This window comes from Ostrea edulis, chromosome 1, assembly GCF_947568905.1.
Source record: "Ostrea edulis chromosome 1, xbOstEdul1.1, whole genome shotgun sequence".
Lineage (NCBI taxonomy): Eukaryota > Metazoa > Mollusca > Bivalvia > Ostreida > Ostreidae > Ostrea > Ostrea edulis.
The window spans coordinates 8291934-8316568 of NC_079164.1; the positions used below are offsets into that span (position 1 = coordinate 8291934).

Genomic DNA, 24635 nt, shown 5'->3' on the forward strand with positions numbered 1-24635 from the left:
AAAATCTGAATTAAGAAAATATCAAACCTTAAAGGGGCATGGACACGGTTGAGCTGAAAATTTTATTTTTCCATTTTTATTGTTTACAGTGTTTCACTAGCATATTTCTATTGGTCAACAAAAATTTGAATTCAGTTTTTGTGTTACAAGTGAGACACAACACTCACAATTCTTTGTTATGTAAACAAGGCTCGTGTCATGTTTTTGTTTACATATAGATTGCTTGATAGAAAATGGTATGTTTAAAACAAAATGAGAGCTACTAAACAAAGGTGAAGATAACGAACAGTGATCAATCTCATAACTCCTATAAGCAATACAAAATAGATAGTTGGGGAAACCGGACCCCTGGACACACTAGAGGTGGGATCAGGTGCCTAGGAGGAGTAAGCACCCCCTGTCGACCGGTCACACCCGTCGTGAACCCTATATCTTAATCAAGTAAACGGAGTTATCCGTATTCAAAATCAATACTAAATTGCTTAACAAATTTTACTGCTATATCTATATTATATGTAAACAAAAACTTGGCACGAGCCTTGTTTACATAACAAAAAAATGTGAGCTCTGTATCTCCCATGAACCTCGACAACTGACATTCAAATTTTTGCTGACCATAATAAATACCTTAGTGAAGCATTTTAAACATTAAAAATAGAAAAACAAAGTTTGAAAATTTTCACCTCAAATCGTGTTCATGTTCCTTTAAATTCAAGCTGACTAAGTTTATAGCGATTTAAAAATGAACTGTAAAGATTTAAGTTTGGAGTATTAAGGTGAAATAGACCACATTTATGTATCTTACTCGTTCCTTGAGTAAATTGCCATATGGCTAAGATCATTTAATCTTAAGCTTGTATATAATTTCTAACGGCACGTTTTCAACATTTGCAGGAAGAAGTCAAACATGGAGAGGGTTCATGCCAAGAATGTTAGAAGTGTTGATGAGAGAAGTCTCTTTCACGGCACCGACTCATTCGACACGTGTTACGGTATCTGTACCAATAATTTTGACTTCCGTTTGAGCGGGAAAAATGCAACTATGTATGGGAAAGGGTCATACTTTGCTGTTGCAGCGAAGTATAGTAACAGCTACACAAAAGGGCACATCCGATTAATGTTTCAAGCCAAGGTTTTGATAGGGAGCTACACCAAGGGAACGCATGATATGACCTGTCCACCAATTATCCCTGGAGAAGGCCACAAGAGGTACGATTCCTGTGTTAATGATGGTGCCAATCCTTCAATATTCGTTATTTTCGACAGGAATCAATGCTATCCGGAGTTCCTAATTGCTTATAAAGAAATAAATGTAGAATCTAGCATAGATACAACAGTACCCACCATGCGGCGAATAAGACCTGCTGCCACGACGGTGTACCAACCAACAGGGGGGACAACTTCAGGCTCTATAAGAAATTCCCAACGCTATTCCACCACATCGCATTTGCATACTTCCAATCAAGCCAGTGTCTCGTCTTACCCTACCAGTTCTCTAACTCCTACGCCCAGGCCCTCGGTGACCCCCTCGTCGTCTTCTCTTGGAAATTCAAATCCAACAAGTAGTCATACAAACTCTTTTAGTAGTCCTCGCTCTCTTTCCAATACACACAATCAGCAGAGCAGTCCTTCAGTTCAGCCCCGGGTGCCTTCAAATTATCATAATGACCAAACAGTGTCCAGTCGGCAACCCGCTTCTCCAACACGGAGTTCAGTAGAGAATGTTTCCTCCCCAATCAGAAAGAAAAAGGATACGTGCACCGTTCAATGAAGCAGAGAGATTTAAATATTATGAAGGAAATTATTCTCCAAATATACGTTTATTATCTATACTGTTATTCCAGAAAATGGTTTTAAATCATTTCTTCCCATCTTCGACGCAAATGTTCGTGAGTAGATGTAAAATTTTAAAAAATGTTATATTCCGGTGATATCATTTCACTACTTCATAGAGGAAGCAGGAATGTTTGAGTAGCTATCTTAGGACTAAGAAGCGTCTTCAGATATGCTGAGAACTTGTTTCCGTTCTGAGTGCATTTTACGGAAGTGTCTTATCATAGAAAAATCGTCTGAAACTTTCTGAATCTTATTAGGACAGATACTGAAGTACCGTGATATTGTGTAAAACATTTGTACTTGATGGATTCTATAAGTTATATTTTAGAACAGTGGCACAGTGATGTAATATACCCGTGTACATTACTGGGGACCGGGTTGGACTTAACGGTCGATTTCCACTGCTTATTCATCTCGGCGGTAAACAAACATCTGTGAACGTTTCATTTCTGGTTTTTGCAGTTAGTAATTTTATCATTGGTATGTTTTTCAGCTAATATTTATAAATGAATTGATAAATCTTTGAATTATTGTTATTGATTTCTGCTGCCATTTCTGATCCATTATATGCATCAAAATGTGCATCAAAATTGGTACCGTATAAGTTTTACATATATATATCTGGGGGGATGGGCTTTCATATTTTGTATATGATATATTGTTTACGGAAAGATTTTTCATGTGATGCAATGGAATGTGACCATCACCTGGACATTTAAATAAACATCTGACCTATTCAATATCTCTTCATATCTGACCTATTCAATATCTCTTCATATCTGACCTATTCAATATCTCTTCATATTTTGCATATAGATATTCTTATGGCAAGGTCTTTCGTATCATAATATAATCGATTACCTTGTTACCTTGGTCTTATCCAGAGCAGCAATATCATGAAAGGTGAATATAACGAACAGTGATCAACTCCTATAAGGAATACAAAATAGAGAGTTTGGCAAACACAAACCCCTGGATATACCAGAGGAGGGATCAGTTGCCTAGGAAGAGTAAGTATTCCCTGTCGACCAGTCACAACTACCGTTAGCCCTAGATTTTGATCAGGTAAACGGTTTCAACAGAACTCCATTTTTCAAAGATCATCAAAAAGTTAATGTAAATGACATTTTGAGAATTTGTTTTAAAATATCTCATTATTTCAGAGTCCAATTGCTACAATAAAGATTATGCCAGTTAAATGTTACTTGAAAAAAATAGAATAACGATCAACTATCTTTGTTCTTTTGACAACTCTATCATTGAACATATTTCCTTACAGTGTACAAAGGTCATATCTCTGGAATTATCTTAGTATTCAAATATACAATACCACTTCAAAGAGAGTAGGTTTTGATGAATGGTGAAGATAACGAACAGTGATCAATCTCATAACTCCTATAAGCAATACAAAATAGATAGCTAGGCAAACAGAGATCCCTGGACACACCAGAGATGGGATCAGACAAACACGAACCCCTGGACACACTAGAGATGGGATCAAGTGCCTAGGAGGGGTAAGCATCCCCTACCGACCGGTCACACCCGCCGTTAGCTCTATATCCTGATATAAACAATGTAATTTTAGGGAATTACCATTTCAGAATTCCAAAGCAGTCGTTAACTTTCTTATTGTCTTAAAAACAATAATTATTCTATTGTTTGAAATATAATAAAGATACAAATATGAAAGGTTTGTTGAGCCACTTGAAAACAAAATATTGTGTCGAAGAAATATGTTATATTCGAAATTCTTGCATGAGCCAAAGGACAGAGAGCAACCATTTATTTGAAGAAAGTAAATTTTAAAAATCCACTGATTCTAGCGTTTACAATTTTTTTTCAAAGCTTTTCATTAAATTGTCATCATTAATATTGTCAATATGAAAGATGGTATGCATGTGGGAGCGAGTGAGAAAATTTGTGTGCACAATTATTCTATTTGTAACTTATGTTAATTATATAGATATGCAAAAAATAAAGCATCAAACAAATACAATATTTTACCGCGTTTTTTGTTTTTAGAAATTTTATTTGTTTAGTGCAACTGCACGTACATGCATGTAAAGAAAAGCCATTGTAAATTTATTTATCCAAAACTTTTAGAATGCTTTGCTGCTATATATTTTCAATGTAACCTTGACCACTGCATGGTGTACTAAAACGTTTAATTATATTTGATGCTCTATATCTTACTATTGGAGGCTACCTACACAGGTAAACCGGAAACATCGATGTCAAGTGAAGCGAAGAAAAACTCCTTCCCTTTATATACAATGCAAACTCTTATACATTTATTAAACAACAGAATATTCATCTAATATGATGAGTAAGCACATAGATAATTCTACCATATTTCTTTTAATTCATGTCAGTTTTATTTAATGACAAAACATATCGCGGATGAAATATATATCTCATTCCCTTGTCAACTTCACCTCAAATGCACTATAGGCATAAGGAATAAATTCTTATGCCCACTCATCCGTGGTCTCTCTGTGTGTAAACACTATAAAGTGCTATATTTAGGTAGATGAGGCACGGGGGATAATTCTACGTATAGATTGATATTTTGGAGGAAACAAAACGAAACTAAGTTTCTAAAACCAGGCTGGTAAATTTGCGTTTATGTAGATTACAGGTAGATCCGATTCCTACTAGATGCTCTTGATGTAAGTATATATCATATTATATCTTTTTAATCATTCATCCACGTGTATTTCATGTTGTAAAATAATTAGTACGAAGGATAATGGTAAAATTTCGAGACTGATATCTTGTAGGCATCAAACGGGATTTATAAATCTGACTAAGTGCAGTCATACACACACACACACACACACACACACACACATATATATATATATATATATATACATTATGACCCCTGGGTCGAGGCCTCTGCTGGTGGACTGTTAGTCCCCGAGGGTCTCTACAGCCCAGTAGCTAAGTACTTCGTTACTAGCTTGAAAATACGGATGTATATTTAATTGCTGTTATTAAATTTAGAAATTCATTTCAAAATTAAGGATTATCTCCCTCATGCATAGCTCTTATCCTTGGACGAATTTTGGCTCCACTTTTTTGGCACGCTATTTTTGGTTATATTTAGCTCTAAAACTTCATAGTTTTTTCGGATTTCAAACATTTCGGTTGAGCATCACTGAAGAGACATTATTTGTCGAAATGCGCATCTGGTGCATCAAAATTGGTACCGTATAAGTTGTACATCCACAAACATCTACATGTTCACTTAGTTGACTTTGCCTGTATTCCGGGTTGTGGATGTGCTCTTTGTGGATCCGCACGCGAGCCCGAAGCGGGTTGCTTGTTTCATCAATGTAAAATTCTTTGCACCCAGGACATGTAATGACATGCAGCATATTTTTGCTATCGCACGACATGTTGGCATTAACTTTAAATATCCGTCAGTTAAAGTTGTATTGTGATCCTCCCGTGATGTATTGACAGGTCCCGCATCGTGGATCCCCACACTTAGTGACGTTGTGATTGTCTTTAAGATATGGAGGGCATAATATTCTTTTAAGATTTTTCGGTTGACGTTTGCTGTTGATGAATGTTATTTTTCTGAATATTTTCTTGGTTGATTGGTCGTCTTTCAGTGGATTGTTTAGTTGATTAACTATTGAGTTGATATTTCTATTGCGCGGATTATGCGTATGTACAAATGGAATTATATCTTTGTCTTTTTCCTGGTTGTTTGTAGCAAGTATAGTTGAGAGTGGTCATAACTCTTTGCTTTTTCAATTCCATTTTCTATAAGTTTATCAGAATAGCCTTGTTTTTGTAAGTAGGATCTGAGTTCCAACACACGAATACCTAGGGTATATAAATATCTATATATATATATATATGTGTGTATATTGCTTTTATCATCGTTGAAAAAGGAAATTGATTGATTAAATATTGGTTAACGTCCCTCTCGAGAATATTTCACTCATATGGAGACGTCACCACTGTCGGTGAAATTGCAATTTAATGGAAGTGAAAATCTTTAAAATTAGAAGATACAGTTCTCTTTATGAGGGTACCCTCTAGCATTTTGTTTAAACAAAATGGTATAAAAACGTCAAGCTAATATAACTTAGATACAAAAGGCACATGAATGTAAAAGCTTTCTTTTTTATTCACAACTTGATAAACAATCATGATGGGAAGGAAGTATTAGTAAACTCTATGACGATATAAAAATTCAGACAATCAAACCAGTAACATGGCACAACATTTTGGCAAAAAAACCTGAACAACCTCTGGAATAATTTGACGATTGTCAGCTCTGTAATACTCTTAATTTGTATTATGTATATATTGCATCTTGGGTACTATGTCATAGTCATATACAATAAAATTTAAGGAAACCCCTTAATTACATTGATGACACGGCCTTTCCATTTCCCCTCATTCAATGTGGTATATTTTCTTCCCAACAAACAGTGGAGTTTCATATGAACGTCTCTCCTCAACATGTGCATCCTCAATCAACATGATCACATTAGTTTTTAACTAATCAATCGAATGTAACTTCCCCTTCTCACTAATATTATAATGTTTCCTGTCTCTGACAGCTTGTTTCAGTACATTCTGTCTGAACGTGATTTGTGCTGTTAATGTTTTCCTTTTCTCTATGATGCTTTTCAATCCATATAGAACATTATCAATTTTTTGGGAGGTTTTGACACAAGCCATAGTACAAGATATCATTTGTATGCTCGGATTGCATTTTCAAGACTGCCATCTGCTTCTACTGCGATGCGTTTACTTCTCTTTAAGTTTTTTCTTACATTTAGTTTTTATTTTAAGCAATCGTTTTCTGTATCTGATCCTTATTTCCCGTCCTTCTTTCGTATCATCAGCAAGCAGTTTCTCTCTTTCATATACTGCCTAAACGTTTTAGCCCTTCACCGGCAATGATGACGTCTCCATATGAGTAAAAATGCTCGTGCGTCCCTCTCAAAAACAATAAACATTGATTTTGACTACGGATTGCTCCGTTTACCTGATCAAGACAGAGGACTCATGTCGGGATGTGACTGGTCGACAGGGGATGCTTACTCCTTCTAGGCAACTAATCCCACCTCTGGTATTTGCAGGGGTCCGTGTATGCCCAACTCTTTATTTTGTATTGCTCACAGGAGTTATCAGATTTATCACTGTTCGTTATCTTCATCTTCCATTAATCAAAATGTTCTAAATCTGCATGATTTTACAGTTTCTGTTTCATCCAATATATCTCCTATTCTTATACTCCTATACATGTACGTGTATTTTAGTTTTATAATTTATGATAAAAGTAGTAGAGACTTGGAATTTGTTCAACTGTTGTAATTTATCAATTTGGTTGAAATATTTTTCCAAACTGCTTCTTTAAAAAGTTTGAATTGATTTACTCGAAATTTTGTATAAAAATTCAGTATGTTTGCCAATGATTTTAAAAAGTTATCTCTAAATCCCACCTTTTTTTAATCTCCATTTTCAATTTTAAGTCAAGACCTTAAAAATTATGTGAAATTTTAAAAATTGACATCATCCCTAATATGTCCCTTGAAACTATCGAATATGATATCATGAAGTTTTTTGTATATCGAGTGCAAAACGGTCATTATTTCCATTGCGAGTATCAAACTTTTTAAAATCTGTATTGTTAGAAGACATGATCTTATGCATCTATTTTATGTAATGATTGATTTGTATTGCTTATATCGTGTTTACACCAACAGACAAATCAAGTTTAATTGAAGAAATCTAAACGAATTTTAAGTGCAAAGAAGTCATGTTTAGAATACTGTAGAAATCAAAAATACACTATCCAAAAAAATTGACATTGCTCCATATCTCAATTGCGAACATTTTAATGTCATATCCGAAAAAAACCCTGTGATTCTCACTTCTAAATGCCGATCGTTTGGTGAAGGATCTATTACAAGTACTATCTATGTTTACGTTTTAGGTTTGTCGCGGCCTGGAATGAGCAGGACTCGAATCCATGACCTCCCTGTTATGAAATAAACGCTCTACCACTTAGCTACCGTGACTGGTACGTCTATGTTCAGTAAAACAAACAGATGAGTAAAATCTGCGAAAATATAAAGGCAAATTCAGTTAAGATTCTAATATAGAAATTATCAAATAGATAACTATAACATTCTTTCCAGAAGGCTCTGAATTAAATTCATACAATGGATATTTCTAATCGCGGAGGAAGGGGAAGAGGACGTAAGACTTTTAGTGCAACTAACAGTGATTCTGGAAGGTCCAGAGGAAGGGGAAGACGAAGAAGAGGAAGAGGGAGGGGATGGAATAATTCAGCACAGTCACGAACAAGGAGTAAAAGTGTAGAATCCGCGGATAATGATAGTGAATGCAGTTACCACTGGCAGTCGTCAAGGAAACGCAATCCCGGAAGACCCAGGGGTAGATCTATACAACGAGGAAGAGGGAGGGGATGGGGTAATTCAGCACGATCTCGAGCAAGGAGTAAAAGTGCAGCATCCTCGGATAATGATACTGAATGCAGTTACCACTGGCAATCGTCAAGAAAACACGGTCCTGGAAGATCTAAAAGTAGAGAAATACAAGAAGCAAAAGGAAATGGGTGGGATAATTCAGCACGATCTCGAGCAAGGAGTAAAAGTGTAGAATTTACGTATGGCAATTACCATTGGCAGCCATCAAGGAAACACGATCCTGAAAGATCTAAAAGTAGAGAAATACAAGGAGGGAAAGGGAGGGGATGGGGTAATTCAGCACGATCTCGAGCAAGGAGTAAAAGTGCAGCATCCTCGGATAATGATAGTGAATGCAATTACTGGCGGTCATCAAGGAGGTATGATACCGATAACGAGAGCGTGTGCAGCTTTGGATCACAATCAACAGGTAGGGGTCGAGGACAGGGCTATGCGGTAGGAAGAGGTCCAATCAAACAGCAAAGCGCTAGAAAACGAAACCAGAATATTTTTGATTTTTCAGCGGAAAGCGTATTCAAATTTCTCGTGAAAAAGACAGGTGGTCTGTCAAGTGTATCGAAATTGAAGGAGGAATTCACGTCTTCGACTGCATTTTTTTCCGACAGGTTGTTAGAGGAAAAGGAAAGGTTATCTATCTTTAAAAGGCAAAACAATCCTGTTTGCATAGGACCTTTCGTAAAGAAAGCAACTTTTTGTTTTGACCATGGAACTCACAGAGGTTGTCGTCGAACAAATTGTTACAATTTCCATATTTGTAAATTCTACCTGAATGGATGGTGCAAACATCGTGATAGATGTCAAAAGGGACACAGCTTCACAGATTATCATAATGATAATATAAAAGAAAACCTCGGACTACAAGAGTTAACTGATGACGAAATCAAAGTAATCATTCTGTGCAGGTACCCACAAGCTTGTCGCGCTCAGAGTTGCTCTGCTGGCGAAAATTGTCCATATCTCCACATTTGCTACAATTTCTTGATGGATAAGTGTGACGATGACAACTGCCAAAGAGGTCATTCCTTCGAGACTCCACACAACCAATGGGTTCTTAGGGTGTACAAAATGGAAAGGTGGCCGACACAAAAGTTACCATTGCTGAAGTGGTTGATAAACATGCCACGAAGACAATTACAACAAAGTGATACTAGCATGTACGTCCCTCGTCATCCTATGTTTCAAACTTCAGACGAAACGGAATACGATTGTATGTCTGTCGATGATGATGAAGATCTAAAATGTATTGTAACGAAAATGACATCAAGAGGAGAAAAGACTATCAATAGTGTACATGATAAAGTATCAAAAGGTAAGCAAGTTAAGCAACTCCGTTTACCTGATCAAGAATTAAGGCTAATGGCGGATGTGGCCGCTCAACAATGGGTGATTACTCCTCCAAGACACCTGATACTACCTCTGGTATATCTGATGGTCCATATTTGCCCAACTTTCCATTTTCTATTCCTTTTGGGAGTTATGAGATTGACCACTTTTCGTTATCTTCACTTTTTCCTATATAAAACTCATGTTGAATTTAGAATTATATTATAGACACGTAACGTTCATAAGCATTAATCGATTTTTAAACAAATACAATGACGAAAAACTGACATTTAAAGCTTTTTAAAATTCCTTGTTTTATTTATTTTTGTTGATTTTAACCACATTTTAGAATTAAGTCCGAACTATTTTAAATGCTGATTACCTTTTTTCAGATGTAGAAAAACAATTAGCAACTTCCATCAGTCTTAAAGATTCCTATGCCCATAAAAAAGACATCTGTCTGATAGGTTTGTCGGGCACCTGTCAGATGACATACTGTGACCATCACCACACACGACTGCCATACATGTGGCAGATTAATATCTACGGAGATTGGGTCAGCTTTGATGAGGAAGAAAATGAGAAACTAGAACAGCGCTATTGCAATTTAGAAGATGTCGCTCATGCAGAGGTGTGTATTTCCGTTCTCAGAATTCTAGTATTCAAGCTGTAATAATATATTGATAAAGTTCATTTGATTTTCGAATGAAGGTACCATTTGTAAATACGTGTTATGTTTTAAGGAATATTTTTGATAAAATGTGGTTATTTCAGGTTGAAGCGAGCACTAAATATGGAGTCGTTCTGTACTTTACAAAAGAATATGCCACCTTACAATTCGGAGGAATCATAAACACATCGTCCTATTTTTTGATTCGGCGGCTGTCGACGGCGTCATTTGCGAAAGATAACGCTCCTCTTAAATTTGGTTCGTTCCACACACAGTGGAGATGGTATTACGAGAATGACTATGGACAATGGATGTTGTATGACAAGGTAATGTTATAGATATATTCAGGTTTCATTTGAAAATGTATACATATTGCAGTAAGTTATTTCAGTGCTAAAATACCATTTTCAAATCAGTTGCAATCTACGTGATTACTGGGAATTTGGTTCTTAAGCAATCAAATTGCAATAAGATCTTTTCTAACTGCTCTAATATTTTATGCTGTAAAAACAGATCTTATTTTGATTAGATTGGATTTCAGATTTTGAATCGAGGTAAATAAAAATTGCTATTGACAAAAGTATACCGTTTAATTGTAATTAATGTTTCACCTAGCCCTTCCCTTTTTGATTTTCATCATCGTGTGGCTTTCTGGTATATCCACATAATTATTTTCATGAACGTGGAAGTGGGCTTATGGTATTGTTTGTTTAACGTCCAGTTTCGTTCTCATAAGGAGACATCACCAGTTTTAAATAGAACACCACAAATTTAGACCTATTTTCGCCGCTCAGGGTCGGAGTAGTTGGGTTCCTTAACGTGCTATAGCCTGCAGCGACACGGGGCCTTTTTTTAAAGGTCATATATTCAACTTCCCAAATTTATGTAGCAGCATTCCATTACCACATGCATATGGTGTTTATATCCCTAAACTGATTCGATACACAAGAGTTTATTCTACGTATCATTAGTTTTTAATTGAAGACAGGCTACTTATGTGACTTATTAAAAGGGTACGAAGTAGATATTTGAAACTGTTAATACAGTTTGATTTAATCAATAATCAAAGAAAATGTATGCATCGCCACATTTTTTTAAAAATATAAACAGAATATGTCAACAATATACAGTATTCACTCATAACAAGAGTACCGCAAACGGTACATAATACACCCGTGAAATGCTTACATAGGGTGTTGTTCTTGTGCTCTAATTTGTATAACTTTGCTTCAGGTAGTATCAGCCATCATGAGGCTGTGACAAACTTTCATATGAACAAAGGGTCTTAGCTTAAAATTTGAGATTTCCTCAAAATGCACCAAGTTCAACAACCTGTAATTTTTTCAAAAATGGAAGAAAATCAAAATCCTTCCCCAGATGCACATCTTCAATACCCATACAAACACTCCACAAAATAAGATGGTCCTCACTTGAAAACTGTGAGAGGAGTTGGGCGGACAAATTATGTACCCTCCATAGAATATTAATTTCCAAATAGACTAAGTTCAACAACCTGTAATTTTCTCAAAAATTGTAGAAAATCAAAATCCATCCCACATGCACATCTTCAGTACCTATACAAACACTCCACAAAATAAGAAGGTCCTCATCTGAAAACTGAGGGAGGGGCTGGGCAGACAAATTATGTACCCTCCATAGAATATTAATTTCCAAATAGACTAAGTTCAACAACCTGTAATTTTCTCAAAAATTGTAGAAAATCAAAATCCATCCCATATGCACATCTTCAATACCCATACAAACACTCCACAAAACAAGAGATGTTTGTAAAACACATATGCCCCCCATGGTGCAAAATTGAAAAGGGTTATACACACACATCATTTAATTGATAGTAGTATCATCAATTCAAAATATTGAGCAGACAATACAAACACTCCACAAAATAAGAAGGCTCTCACTTGAAAACTGTGGGAGCAGTAGGGCGAACAAATTATGTACCCTCCATATAAAAATTATTCCCAAATAAAGGGGCAAAACTCCTGGAAAAAATGTCGAAATGGATCAAAATTGCAGTATGATCTAGAATGACCCACAAAGAAGCTACACAGCAAGTTTCAGCATGATATGTGAAAGGAAAATGAAATTATAAAGAGAAAACCCCGAACGGACGGACGGACAGACTGACAGACGGACGGACGAACGTACATACGTCGCTGTACCATAATATGTCCGTCTAAAGACGAGCGTATAATAAAAACTAGTTAAATCGAGAAAATTTAATTTCAACAGTTTCAAAAACCAAATTTTAATTTCAAAAGTTTAAAAAATACTGCTAGTTCATATATAGATATAAATATGTAAATTAATTAATGGGTTAGAATTAACCCGAGTTTCATGCCACATTCCTATTGAACTCTGACACACACCGTTCTAAATATAGAACGTCTAGAATCTTGTCTAGGTCAATTGATTGATTGATTGATGGTTTCCGCCACACTCAACAATTTTTCAGTTATCTGGTTGCGCCCAGTTTTTTTATTGGTGGAAGAGAGAACCCAGATACAATGTACCTGGGAAGAGACCGCCGACCTACCGAAAGTAAACTGGGAAACTTTCTCACTTACCGGTGCGAGCGGTATTCGAACCCGCGCCGACAGAGGTGAGAGGCCGTGTGATGTTGAGCGCGATGCTCTAACCACTCGGCCACGGATGCCCGTTGTCTAGGTCAAACGTGTCAATCAAGTGCAATGTATTACATACAGATCTTTTCTGATCATACTTTGTCCGTTGTCTGTGGGCGGCGGCGTCATCGTAAACTTTTCACATTTTCATCTTCTTCTCAAGAACCATTGGGCCAATTATGACCAAAGTTGGCCAAAAGCATCCTTGGGTAAAGGGCTTTCAAGTTTGTTCAAATAACACCAAAGTGTGAAGAGCAACGGTTGAAGACCTCAAATCAAATCAATATAAACAGAACGGAAGCACAGTACAATCATGCTATTCTTGACAACGATTCTGTAATAACATTGTCTATGTCTTATTATGTTCCCCAAACAAAGTTTGGGAACATATTGTTTTTACTCTGTTTCTTCTTATTAGGTCTTTCCACCTTTCTGTGGAAAGACCTTTTGTTATTGTTCTGTTTTTTATTATTATTATTATTATTATTAGGTCTTTCCACCTTTCTGTGGAAAGACCTTTTGTTATTGTTCTGTTTTTTATTATTATTATTATTATTATTATTATTATTTGTCTTCTTTTCTTTCCGCCGCGAGAAGCTCTTGACGTTTTAAGACTTATCGAAAAACAATTTAGACCATCATATTTGACATCTCGAAACATGCTCAGATCTCACCCTGCGTATTTGATCTTTGACCCCTAACGAACTTATGGGACTTTACGCAAAAAACCCTTGTTATCGGTTCACCTCGAAAACCGTAAATGATAAGAGCATGAAACTTTCACTAAATTCTTTAGTCGATCAAGCTGAAGCGTTGTAGTGTTTACTTTTAAGTTTTCGGTGATCCCTAAAGGGAGTTAATGGCCCTGAAAGTTTCCGATTTTTACGGAAAAATTCAAAACTCCTGCAATATAAGTCGTAGAAAGACGGAACCAACTGGAATGGAATACATGACCTTTGACCTTGAAAATTAGGTCAAGGTCAAAGGTCAAGGTCATCTAGAAACTTTGAAAATAAGCAATTTTCATACCGTCTAAAGCATATAAAGTACAGATAAGGTATACTATGCACAAGTAGTCAAGAACCAACTTAAGTCAACGCATATCATTACCATTCTGAACTTTGACCTTTGTTCGATTTACAGCGACTTGCGTAAAAACCATTGTTATCACTACAGTATGGAAACCGTAAATGGTACGAACACGAAATGTTCACTACACTTATTGCCTGACCAATTGTAAAAGATGACTTCCGTTTTTGATGGTTTCTCGATCCGTAACGGGAATTAATGCCCTTGAAACTTTTCGATTTCGCGTAGAAATTTACAACTCCTAAAGTATTTGTCGTAAGAAGACAGGACCAACTGAAGTGACATCCCTGACCTTTGACCTTGAAAATTAGGTCAAGGTCAAAGATCAAGGTCATCTAGAAACTTTGAAAATAAGCAATTTTCACACCGTCTAAAGCATATAAAGTACAGATTAGGTATAATATGCACAATAAGTCAAGAACCAACTTAAGTCAATGCATTGCATTACGACTCTGAACTTTGACCTTTATTCGATTTACAGCGACTTGCGTAAAAACAATTGTTATCACTACAGTATGGAAACCGTAAATGGGATGAACACGAAATGTTCACTAAACTTATTGCCTGATCAATTGTAAAAGATGACTTCCTATTTTTGATGATTCGTTGATCCCTAACGGGAATTAATGCCCTTAAAAATTTTAAATTTCGCGTAGAAATTTACAACTCCTAAAGTATTTGTTGTAGGAAGACAGGACCAACTGAAGTGACATCCCTGACCTTTGACCTTGAAAATTAGGTCAAGGTCAAAGGTCAAGGTCATCTAGAAACTTTGAAAATAAGCAATTTTTATACCATCTAAAGCATATAAAGTACACATTTTTTGTATTCAGAGACATTGTTTGAATGTCTGAAAAGGTGGAAAGACCTCTAATTGTTCGCGAACAATTAGGATTACTAGTTATTATTATTATTTGTCTTCTTTTCTTTCCGCCGCGAGAAGCTCTTGACGTTTTAAGACTTATCGAAAAACAATTTAGACCATCATATTTGACATCTCGAAACATGCTCAGATCTCACCCTGCGTATTTGATCTTTGACCCCTAACGAACTTATGGGACTTTACGCAAAAAACCCTTGTTATCGGTTCACCTCGAAAACCGTAAATGATAAGAGCATGAAACTTTCACTAAATTCTTTAGTCGATCAAGCTGAAGCGTTGTAGTGTTTACTTTTAAGTTTTCGGTGATCCCTAAAGGGAGTTAATGGCCCTGAAAGTTTCCGATTTTTACGGAAAAATTCAAAACTCCTGCAATATAAGTCGTAGAAAGACGGAACCAACTGGAATGGAATACATGACCTTTGACCTTGAAAATTAGGTCAAGGTCAAAGGTCAAGGTCATCTAGAAACTTTGAAAATAAGCAATTTTCATACCGTCTAAAGCATATAAAGTACAGATAAGGTATACTATGCACAAGTAGTCAAGAACCAACTTAAGTCAACGCATATCATTACCATTCTGAACTTTGACCTTTGTTCGATTTACAGCGACTTGCGTAAAAACCATTGTTATCACTACAGTATGGAAACCGTAAATGGTACGAACACGAAATGTTCACTACACTTATTGCCTGACCAATTGTAAAAGATGACTTCCGTTTTTGATGGTTTCTCGATCCGTAACGGGAATTAATGCCCTTGAAACTTTTCGATTTCGCGTAGAAATTTACAACTCCTAAAGTATTTGTCGTAAGAAGACAGGACCAACTGAAGTGACATCCCTGACCTTTGACCTTGAAAATTAGGTCAAGGTCAAAGATCAAGGTCATCTAGAAACTTTGAAAATAAGCAATTTTCACACCGTCTAAAGCATATAAAGTACAGATTAGGTATAATATGCACAATAAGTCAAGAACCAACTTAAGTCAATGCATTGCATTACGACTCTGAACTTTGACCTTTATTCGATTTACAGCGACTTGCGTAAAAACAATTGTTATCACTACAGTATGGAAACCGTAAATGGGATGAACACGAAATGTTCACTAAACTTATTGCCTGATCAATTGTAAAAGATGACTTCCTATTTTTGATGATTCGTTGATCCCTAACGGGAATTAATGCCCTTAAAAATTTTAAATTTCGCGTAGAAATTTACAACTCCTAAAGTATTTGTTGTAGGAAGACAGGACCAACTGAAGTGACATCCCTGACCTTTGACCTTGAAAATTAGGTCAAGGTCAAAGGTCAAGGTCATCTAGAAACTTTGAAAATAAGCAATTTTTATACCATCTAAAGCATATAAAGTACACATTTTTTGTATTCAGAGACATTGTTTGAATGTCTGAAAAGGTGGAAAGACCTCTAATTGTTCGCGAACAATTAGGATTACTAGTTATTATTATTATTTGTCTTCTTTTCTTTCCGCCGCGAGAAGCTCTTGACGTTTTAAGACTTATCGAAAAACAATTTAGACCACCATATTTGACATCTCGAAACATGCTCAGATCTCACCCTGCGTATTTGATCTTTGACCCCTAACGAACTTATGGGACTTTACGCAAAAAACCCTTGTTATCGGTTCACCTCGAAAACCGTAAATGATAAGAGCATGAAACTTTCACTAAATTCTTAAGTCGATCAAGCTGAAGCGTTGTAGTGTTTACTTTTAAGTTTTCAGTGATCCCTAAAGGGAGTTAATGGCCCTGAAAGTTTACGATTTTTACGGAAAAATTCAAAACTCCTAAAATATAAGTCGTAGAAAGACGGAACCAACTGGAATGGAATACTTGACATTTGACCTTGAAAATCAGGTCAAGGTCAAAGGTCAAGGTCATCTAGAAACTTTGAAAATAAGCAATTTTCATACCGTCTAAAGCATATAAAGTACAGATAAGGTATACTATGCACAAGTAGTCAAGAACCAACTTAAGTCAACGCATATCATTACCATTCTGAACTTTGACCTTTGTTCGATTTACAGCGACTTGCGTAAAAACCATTGTTATCACTACAGTATGGAAACCGTAAATGGTACGAACACGAAATGTTCACTACACTTATTGCCTGACCAATTGTAAAAGATGACTTCCTGTTTTTGATGATTCGTTGATCCCTAACGGGAATTAATGCCCTTGAAAGTTTTCGATTTCGCGTAGAAATTTACAACTCCTAAAGTATTTGTCGTAGGAAGACAGGACCAATTGAAGTGACATCCCTGACCTTTGACCTTGAAAATTAGGTCAAGGTCAAAGATCAAGGTCATCTAGAAACTTTGAAAATAAGCAATTTTCACAGCGTCTAAAGCATATAAAGTACAGATTAGGTATAATATGCACAATAAGTCAAGAAGCAACTTAAGTCAATGCATTGCATTACGACTCTGAACTTTGACCTTTGTTCGATTTACAGCAACTTGCGTAAAAACCATTGTTATCACTACGGTATGGAAACCGTAAATGGAATGAACACGAAATGTTGACTAAACTTATTGCCTGATCAATTGTAAAAGATGACTTCCTGTTTTTGATGATTCGTTGATCCCTAACGGGAATTAATGCCCTTGAAAGTTTTTGATTTCGCGTAGAAATTTACAACTCCTAAAGTATTTGTCGTAGGAAGACAGGACCAACTGAAGTGACATCCCTGACCTTTGACCTTGAAAATTAGGTCAAGGTCAAAGGTCAAGGTCATCTAGAAACTTTGAAAATAAGCAATTTTCACACCGTCTAAAGCATATAAAGTACAGATTAGGTATAATATGCACAATATGTCAAGAAGCAACTTAAGTCAATGCATTGCATTACGACTCTGAACTTTGACCTTTGTTCGATTTACAGCGACTTGCGTAAAAACCATTGTTATCACTACAGTATTGAAACCGTAAATGGGACGAACACGAAATGTTCACTAAACTTATTGCCTGATCAATTGTAAAAGATGACTTCCTGTTTTTGATGATTCGTTGATCCCTAACAGGAATTAATGCCCTTAAAAATTTTAAATTTAGCGTAGAAATTTACAACTCCTAAAGTATTTGTTGTAGGAAGACAGGACCAACTGAAGTGACATCCCTGACCTTTGACCTTGAAAATTAGGTCAAGGTCAAAGGTCAAGGTCATCTAGAAACTTTGAAAATAAGCAATTTTTATACCGTCTACAGCATATAAAGTACACATTTTTTTGTATTCAGAGACATTGTTTGAATGTCTGAAAAGGTGGAAAGACCTCTAATTGTTCGCGAACAATTAGGATTACTAGTTATTATGTTCCCCAAACAAAGTTTGGGAACATATTGTTTTTACTCTGTTTCTTATTATTATTATTATTATTATTATTCTTTTTCTCCGGTACTTTTTTGTCCGGTAGTGTTCTCAGAAACTACAAAAGGGATCGATATGAAACTTTCCAGGATGATAGTATAGCGTTTGTAGATGTGCATAGTGATAGTCATTTTGTTTGCACGTGCATGCACGCGCGCGCACGTGCATTGCAATTTTGGTACAAAAAAATGGAAAATCAGAATATTGAAGGAAGCGATATAAAACCTAAATAGGATGATAGTATATCATTTGTACATATGAAAAATAATAGTTATTTTGTCAGCACGCGCACGCATGCGCGTGCACGCGCATTCCAAAATTTGTACACTAACTTTGGAATCAGTCTAACTTTTTTGTTGTTCATTGAAATGGCTTGAAATTCATATCATAGGTAGATATTGAGACCCTTAACTGATTTACATAGTCAAAATTACCAATTTGCACGCGCATGCACGTGCGCTTCATTTTGATTGGATAATACTAAAATGTTTGTAACTATCTTATTTATGAAGCGAATGAGATGATATTCACAGCATAAGTAGACAATATGTGTATCTATATATTGGTGTAATAAAAAAATGCCAACGTACACGCGCATGCGCGTGCAACGTTTTTTAAATGTTCAATTTTTAAAGGACGATAAGGTTTTTGTTTTTCATCAAATTCTATTGATATTAATGGTTTAGATGTGTCTTGGTAGTCCTTACAAATTGCTGTGGTTAGAATTACTGCTAAGCACGTGTATGCACGTGTGCTGAATTCTGATTGGACGATTTTAAAATCGCTATAACTTTCTTATATTTGGTGGAAACGTTATGAAATTCATACTGTGGGTATATGATACAAATGCCTGTTGAACGACATCAACAAAAATTCGGAATCGTACACGCGTGCGCGTGTATGCACGTGCAACACTTTCTTTCATTTCTTGGTACTGAAATGACCATATTGAATGTACTACATGTAATTAAAGACTAAAATAAAATGATTTTTTGCTATAGATTTAAAAGGACATCACTTTTTAATTGGGGGAGGTTTGGGGGAACATATGTAACGGTCCCCATTACAATTAGAACTAGTTATTATTCTTTTTCTCCGGTACTTTTTTGTCCGGTAGTGTTCTCAGAAACTGCAAAAGGGATCGATATGAAACTTTCCAGGATGATAGTATAGCGTTTGTAGATGTGCATAGTGATAGTCATTTTGTCTGCACGTGCATGCACGCGCGCGCACGTGCATTGCAATTTTGGTACAAAAAAATGGAAAATCAGAATATTGAAGGAAGCGATATAAAACCTAAATAGGATGATAGTATATCATTTGTACATATGAAATATAATAGTTATTTTGTCAGCACGCGCACGCATGCGCGTGCACGCGCATTACAAAATTTGTACGCTAACTTTGGAATCAGTCTAACTTTTTTGTTGTTCATTGAAATGGCTTGAAATTCATATCATAGGTAGATATTGAGACCCTTAACTGATTTGCATGGTCGAAATTACCAATTTGCACGCGCATGCACGTGCGCTTCATTTTGATTGGATAATACTAAAACGTTTGTAACTCTCTTATTTATGAAGCGAATGAGATGATATTCACAGCATACGTAGACAATATGTGTATCTATATATTGGTGTAACAAAAAAATGCCAACGCACACGCGCATGCGCGTGCAACGATTTTTAAATGTTCAATTTTTAAAGGACGATAACGTTTTTGTTTTTCATCAAATTCTATTGATATTAATGGTTTAGATGTGTCTTGGTAGTCCTTACAAATTGCTGTGGTTAGAATTACTGCTCAGCACGTGCAATGACGTGTGCTGAATTCTGATTGGACGATTTTAAAATCGCTATAACTTCCTTGTATTTGGTGGAAACGTTATGAAATTCACACTGTGGGTATATGATACACATGCCTGTTGAACGACATCAACAAAATTTCGGAATCATACACGCGTGCGCGTGTATGCGCGTGCAACGCTTTCTTTCATTTTTTGGTACTGAAATGACCATATTGAACGTACTACATGTAATTAAAGGCTAAAATAAAATGATTTTTGCTATAGATTCACAAGGACATCACTTTTTAATTTGGGGAGGTTTGGGGAACATCTGTAACGGTCCCCGTTACAATTAGAACTAGTTGTCATTGTATTTAGAAATACAGTAGAGAAAACATTATCAAAGTTATTGCCATTGTTAATGTTTTTGTAAATATGGATAGTTAACTTATTAATAGAAAATATAAACTTTTTACATCAAATAATTCACCAAACTCTTTATCATTCTCATTGAATAAAATTCATCCATAACATATATATTTCTCATGAACAAAGTATATTATTTGCAAATACGTATGACGTCATATGAGGATGGATATTCTTTAATTGTTTATAATGTGCAACAGCGTTACCCCGTCACTCCTACCTTCATAGAATAAATTCCCATCACTTACAGTCAGCTACATCACATCTCACCGTGAAAAAACCATTTCAGATTTACCTTAAAATCGGAATCCCCAAATGGGCCAGATATGTATTCTTATCAGTAGATGTTCTTTTTGTAAAATGTCACATTTTCATCTTTAGGATGTTCTGCAGCACACGTTAGAGAAGAAATACATTACAGGACAGAGAAGTTACTTATTCACTAGAGAAAGTCATAAGCTGAAGTACAAAGTGGAATTTTCTAACTGGAAGCAAACCAATATTGAAACCTCCAAGGTTCGCAAGATTCTGAGACGTCCTGTATTTGTGTCCCGCGCTGAAGTCACACGACAGCAATTGTGAGTTATCAGGCTTATTTAATGTCTTACAGGCTGGTCTTTACATTTTTATTAATATAGCTTTAATATAATTCTATATATAAGTTATCGTTAGTGGAATGAGATTCAATGACTAAGATTTTTTATCCAAAGGAGGGATAGTAAATATGATGTAGTCGCACCAACTCTGTAGAAGTTGTTTTACGGTATCCGCCATCCAAGGGAATATAATTAAATCCCCGCTATCCAAGTGAATATCATTATGTGCCCGCTATCCAAGGATATTACACATTAAGATGGTCTATACAATGATTGTCTTAATGGATTCAATTTCAGCGTTTACAGCCTGGATTTTTTCTATTTCTTTAGGTCACGTGATTGGTACAGTCTAAGAATAGAAGTATTCGCCAATCAAATTTTTCCGATTTTTATATCTATTTAAAAATGTATATTTTCTGTAGTTTATCAACTACATTTTGTAAATCTATTCGATTGTTTTGATTTTTTGTTGGTATTAACATGCACATTGGGGGGGGGGGGGAGCATATAATTTACATGCAAATTTATTGAACTCTAAACCGTCAACATTTACAAACAACATATTCTGTAGAAAGAGCTAACACCGATATGAAAACTGAGTTCAATATTTCTTATCAAAGTTCAATGACATATATCGCATAAAATAATTGAGTAATGAATTCTACCGTCCATGTATTGTACATATAAAGACGCAAATATAACCATGTAATGATTTAATTTGATTGACTCTGTCATTTCAGTCCAATATTACTAGATGTGAAGATTCCTGAACAAGCGCCACCACATTGGGATCCGATAGACTTGGCACACGACTTTGAATTAGTTGACCTAGAGAAGACAGGCAAGGAATATAGTGGTGTGAAGACCGCTTTCTTCGCCACATTGAAGGAGAAGAACTTTCAGATTTCCAACATCTACCGTGTACAGAATTTAGCGCTTTGGAAGGAGTACACAATGTGAGAAAACGAACAGGAAATAGCTATGTTACTTGTATAGTTATTTTACGTGTAATCTGAATAGTGATTTTACGTGTAATTTGAATAGTTATTTTACGTGTAATTTGAATAGTTATTTTACGTCTAATCTGAATAGTTATTCAACGTGTAATCTGAATAGTTATTTCACGTGTAATCTGAATAGTTATTTTTTAAAGTGTATAGTTATTTTACGTGCAATCTGAATGAAGAAAATATCAAACCTTAAATTCAAGATGAACAAGTTTATAGCGATTTAGAAATGAACTGTATTCACATAAATGTGAGATATTAAAGTGAGATAAACCATATTTTTGTATCTTACTCGTTCCTTGAATAAAATGATCATTTAATCTTGTATGTAATTTCTAACGGCACGTTTTCAACATTTGCAGGAAGAAGTCAAACATGGAGAGGGTTCATGCCAAGAATGTTAGAAGTGTTGATGAGAGAAGCCTCTTTCACGGCACCGACTCTTTCGACACGTGTTACGGTATCTGTACCAATAATTTTGACTTCCGTTTGAGCGGGAAAAATGCAACTATGTATGGGAAAGGATCATACTTTGCTGTTACATCGAATTATAGTAACAGCTACACAAAAGGGCCCACGCGATTGATGTTTCAAGCCAAGGTTATGGTAGGGAGCTACACCAAGGGAACGCATGATATGACCTGTCCACCGATTATCCCTGGAGAAGGCCACAAGAGGTACGATTCCTGCATTAATGATGGTGCCAATCCTTCAATATTCGTTATTTTTGACAGGAATCAATGCTATCCGGAATACCTAATTGCTTATAAAGAAATAAATGTAGAATCTAGCGTAGATATAGCAGTACCCACCACGCGTCAGATAAGACCTGCTGCCACGACGGTGTACCAACCAACAGGGGGAGCAACTGCAGGCTCTATAAGAAATTCCCAACGCTATTCCACCACATCGCATTTGCATACTTCCAATCAAGCAAGTGTCTCGTCCTACCCTACCAGTTCTCAAACTCCTACGCCCAGGCCCTCGGTGACCCCCTCGTCGTCTTCTCTTGGACATTCAAATCCAACAAGTAGTCAAACAAACTCTTTTAGTAGTCCTCGCTCTCTTTCCAATACACACAATCAGCAGAGCAGTGCTTCAGTTCAGCCCCGGGTCCCCTCAAGTTATCATTATGACCAAAAAGGGTACAATCGGCAACCCGCTTCTCCAACACGGAGTTCAGTAGAGAATGTCTACTTCCCGGTCAGAAAGAAAAAGGATACGTGCACCGTTCAATGAAGCAGAGAGAATTTAAATATTATGAAGGAAATTATTCTCCAAATATACGTTTATTATCTATACTGTTATTCCAGAAAATGGTTTTAAATCATTTCTTCCCATTTTCGACGCAAATGTTCTTGAGTAGATGTGAAATGAAAAATGTTAGATTCCTGTGATATCATTTCAATACTTTATAGAACAAGCATGAATGTTTAAGTAGCTATCTTAGGACTAAGAAGCGTCTTCAGATATGCTGGGAACCTATTTCAGTTATAAGTGCATTTTTCGGAAGTGCCTTATCATAGAAAAATCGTCTGAAACTTTCTGAATCACCTTGCATACTGAAGTATCGTGATATTGTGTAAAACATTTGTACTTGATGGATTCTAGAAGTTATATTTTAGAACAGTGTTTGGCAGAGTGATGTAATATACCTGTTTAAATTACTGGGGACCGGGTTGCACTTAACGGTCGATTTCCTCTGCTTATTCATCTCGGCGGTAAACCGAGACACAGTGTAATCTGTGAACATTTGATTTTTGCTTTTTGCAGTTACTAATTTGATCCTCGATATAAATTTTCTGCTAATAATTTTAAATAAATTGTTGAATCTTTGAAATTATTGTTATTGATTTCTGCTGCCATTTCTGATCCATAATATCAAGTTGATTTAAAGAAAAACCTGGTTGCCTAAGGTGGCTTGTGGCTCAACGAAATCGCGACATTGGATGTGATAGTGTGTTCAAGGGCAGTGATTACCGTCTTCGTTATTTCGAAAGCGACCCATCAGTTTTGGTGTAGAATATTAGAGCCATTTATCTATGACTTAAATGAACAGTTTCAAAATGAACTGTTGGGTCTCATTACAGGATATAGTTCCATTGTGGCTTTGTGCAGGTGTGGTTTCTCAATGTCCTCTTTACGAAAGGTGAAGACAACGAACAAGTAATCAATCTCATAACTCCCACAAGCAATGCACAATAGAGAGGTGGTTAAACACGGACCCCTGGACATACCAGAGGTGGGGTCAAGTGCCTAGAAGGAGACAGCATCCCCTGTTGACCGGTCACATCCACCGTGAGCCTTATATCTTGATCAAGTAAACGGAGTTATCCGTAGTCAAAATCCATATGCCAAGAACGGTTTGACAATCGGTATGAAACACGGCAGAGAAGATTTGACCCAATGATAGGTTGTAATGGCAAACTAGACCGTTATAACGACTATAGAATTTGCGAAATGCTGACTTTGAACGAGACTGTTGAAACCCCTTTACCATAAACTTTTTTAT

General features: G+C 36.1%; 1 protein-coding gene across 11 annotated transcripts in view; it reads left to right on the forward strand.

Annotated features, from left to right (window-relative positions):
* The window catches only part of LOC125664205 (protein mono-ADP-ribosyltransferase PARP12-like), a 33818-nt gene extending 9855 nt beyond the window's left edge, over nucleotides 1-23963 (forward strand). For 2 of the 11 annotated variants that reach the window (XM_048896865.2, XM_056152585.1), the window contains exons 2-9: nucleotides 2721-2846; nucleotides 7802-7888; nucleotides 8007-9627; nucleotides 10034-10272; nucleotides 10416-10637; nucleotides 20902-21098; nucleotides 21857-22072; nucleotides 22486-23963. In XM_048896865.2, coding sequence (XP_048752822.2) covers nucleotides 8031-9627; nucleotides 10034-10272; nucleotides 10416-10637; nucleotides 20902-21098; nucleotides 21857-22072; nucleotides 22486-23362 — 3348 coding nt within the window. In that variant the 5' untranslated portion in view covers nucleotides 2721-2846; nucleotides 7802-7888; nucleotides 8007-8030 and the 3' untranslated portion in view covers nucleotides 23363-23963. Of the gene's footprint in view, nucleotides 1-894; nucleotides 2356-2425; nucleotides 2847-4467; nucleotides 4506-7801; nucleotides 7889-8006; nucleotides 9628-10033; nucleotides 10273-10415; nucleotides 10638-20901; nucleotides 21099-21856; nucleotides 22073-22485 lie in introns of those variants that run through there. The other 9 variants (XM_048896860.2, XM_056152584.1, XM_048896863.2 and 6 more) reach the window with 7 other exon arrangements.
* Nucleotides 23964-24635: the final 672 nt, after the last annotated feature.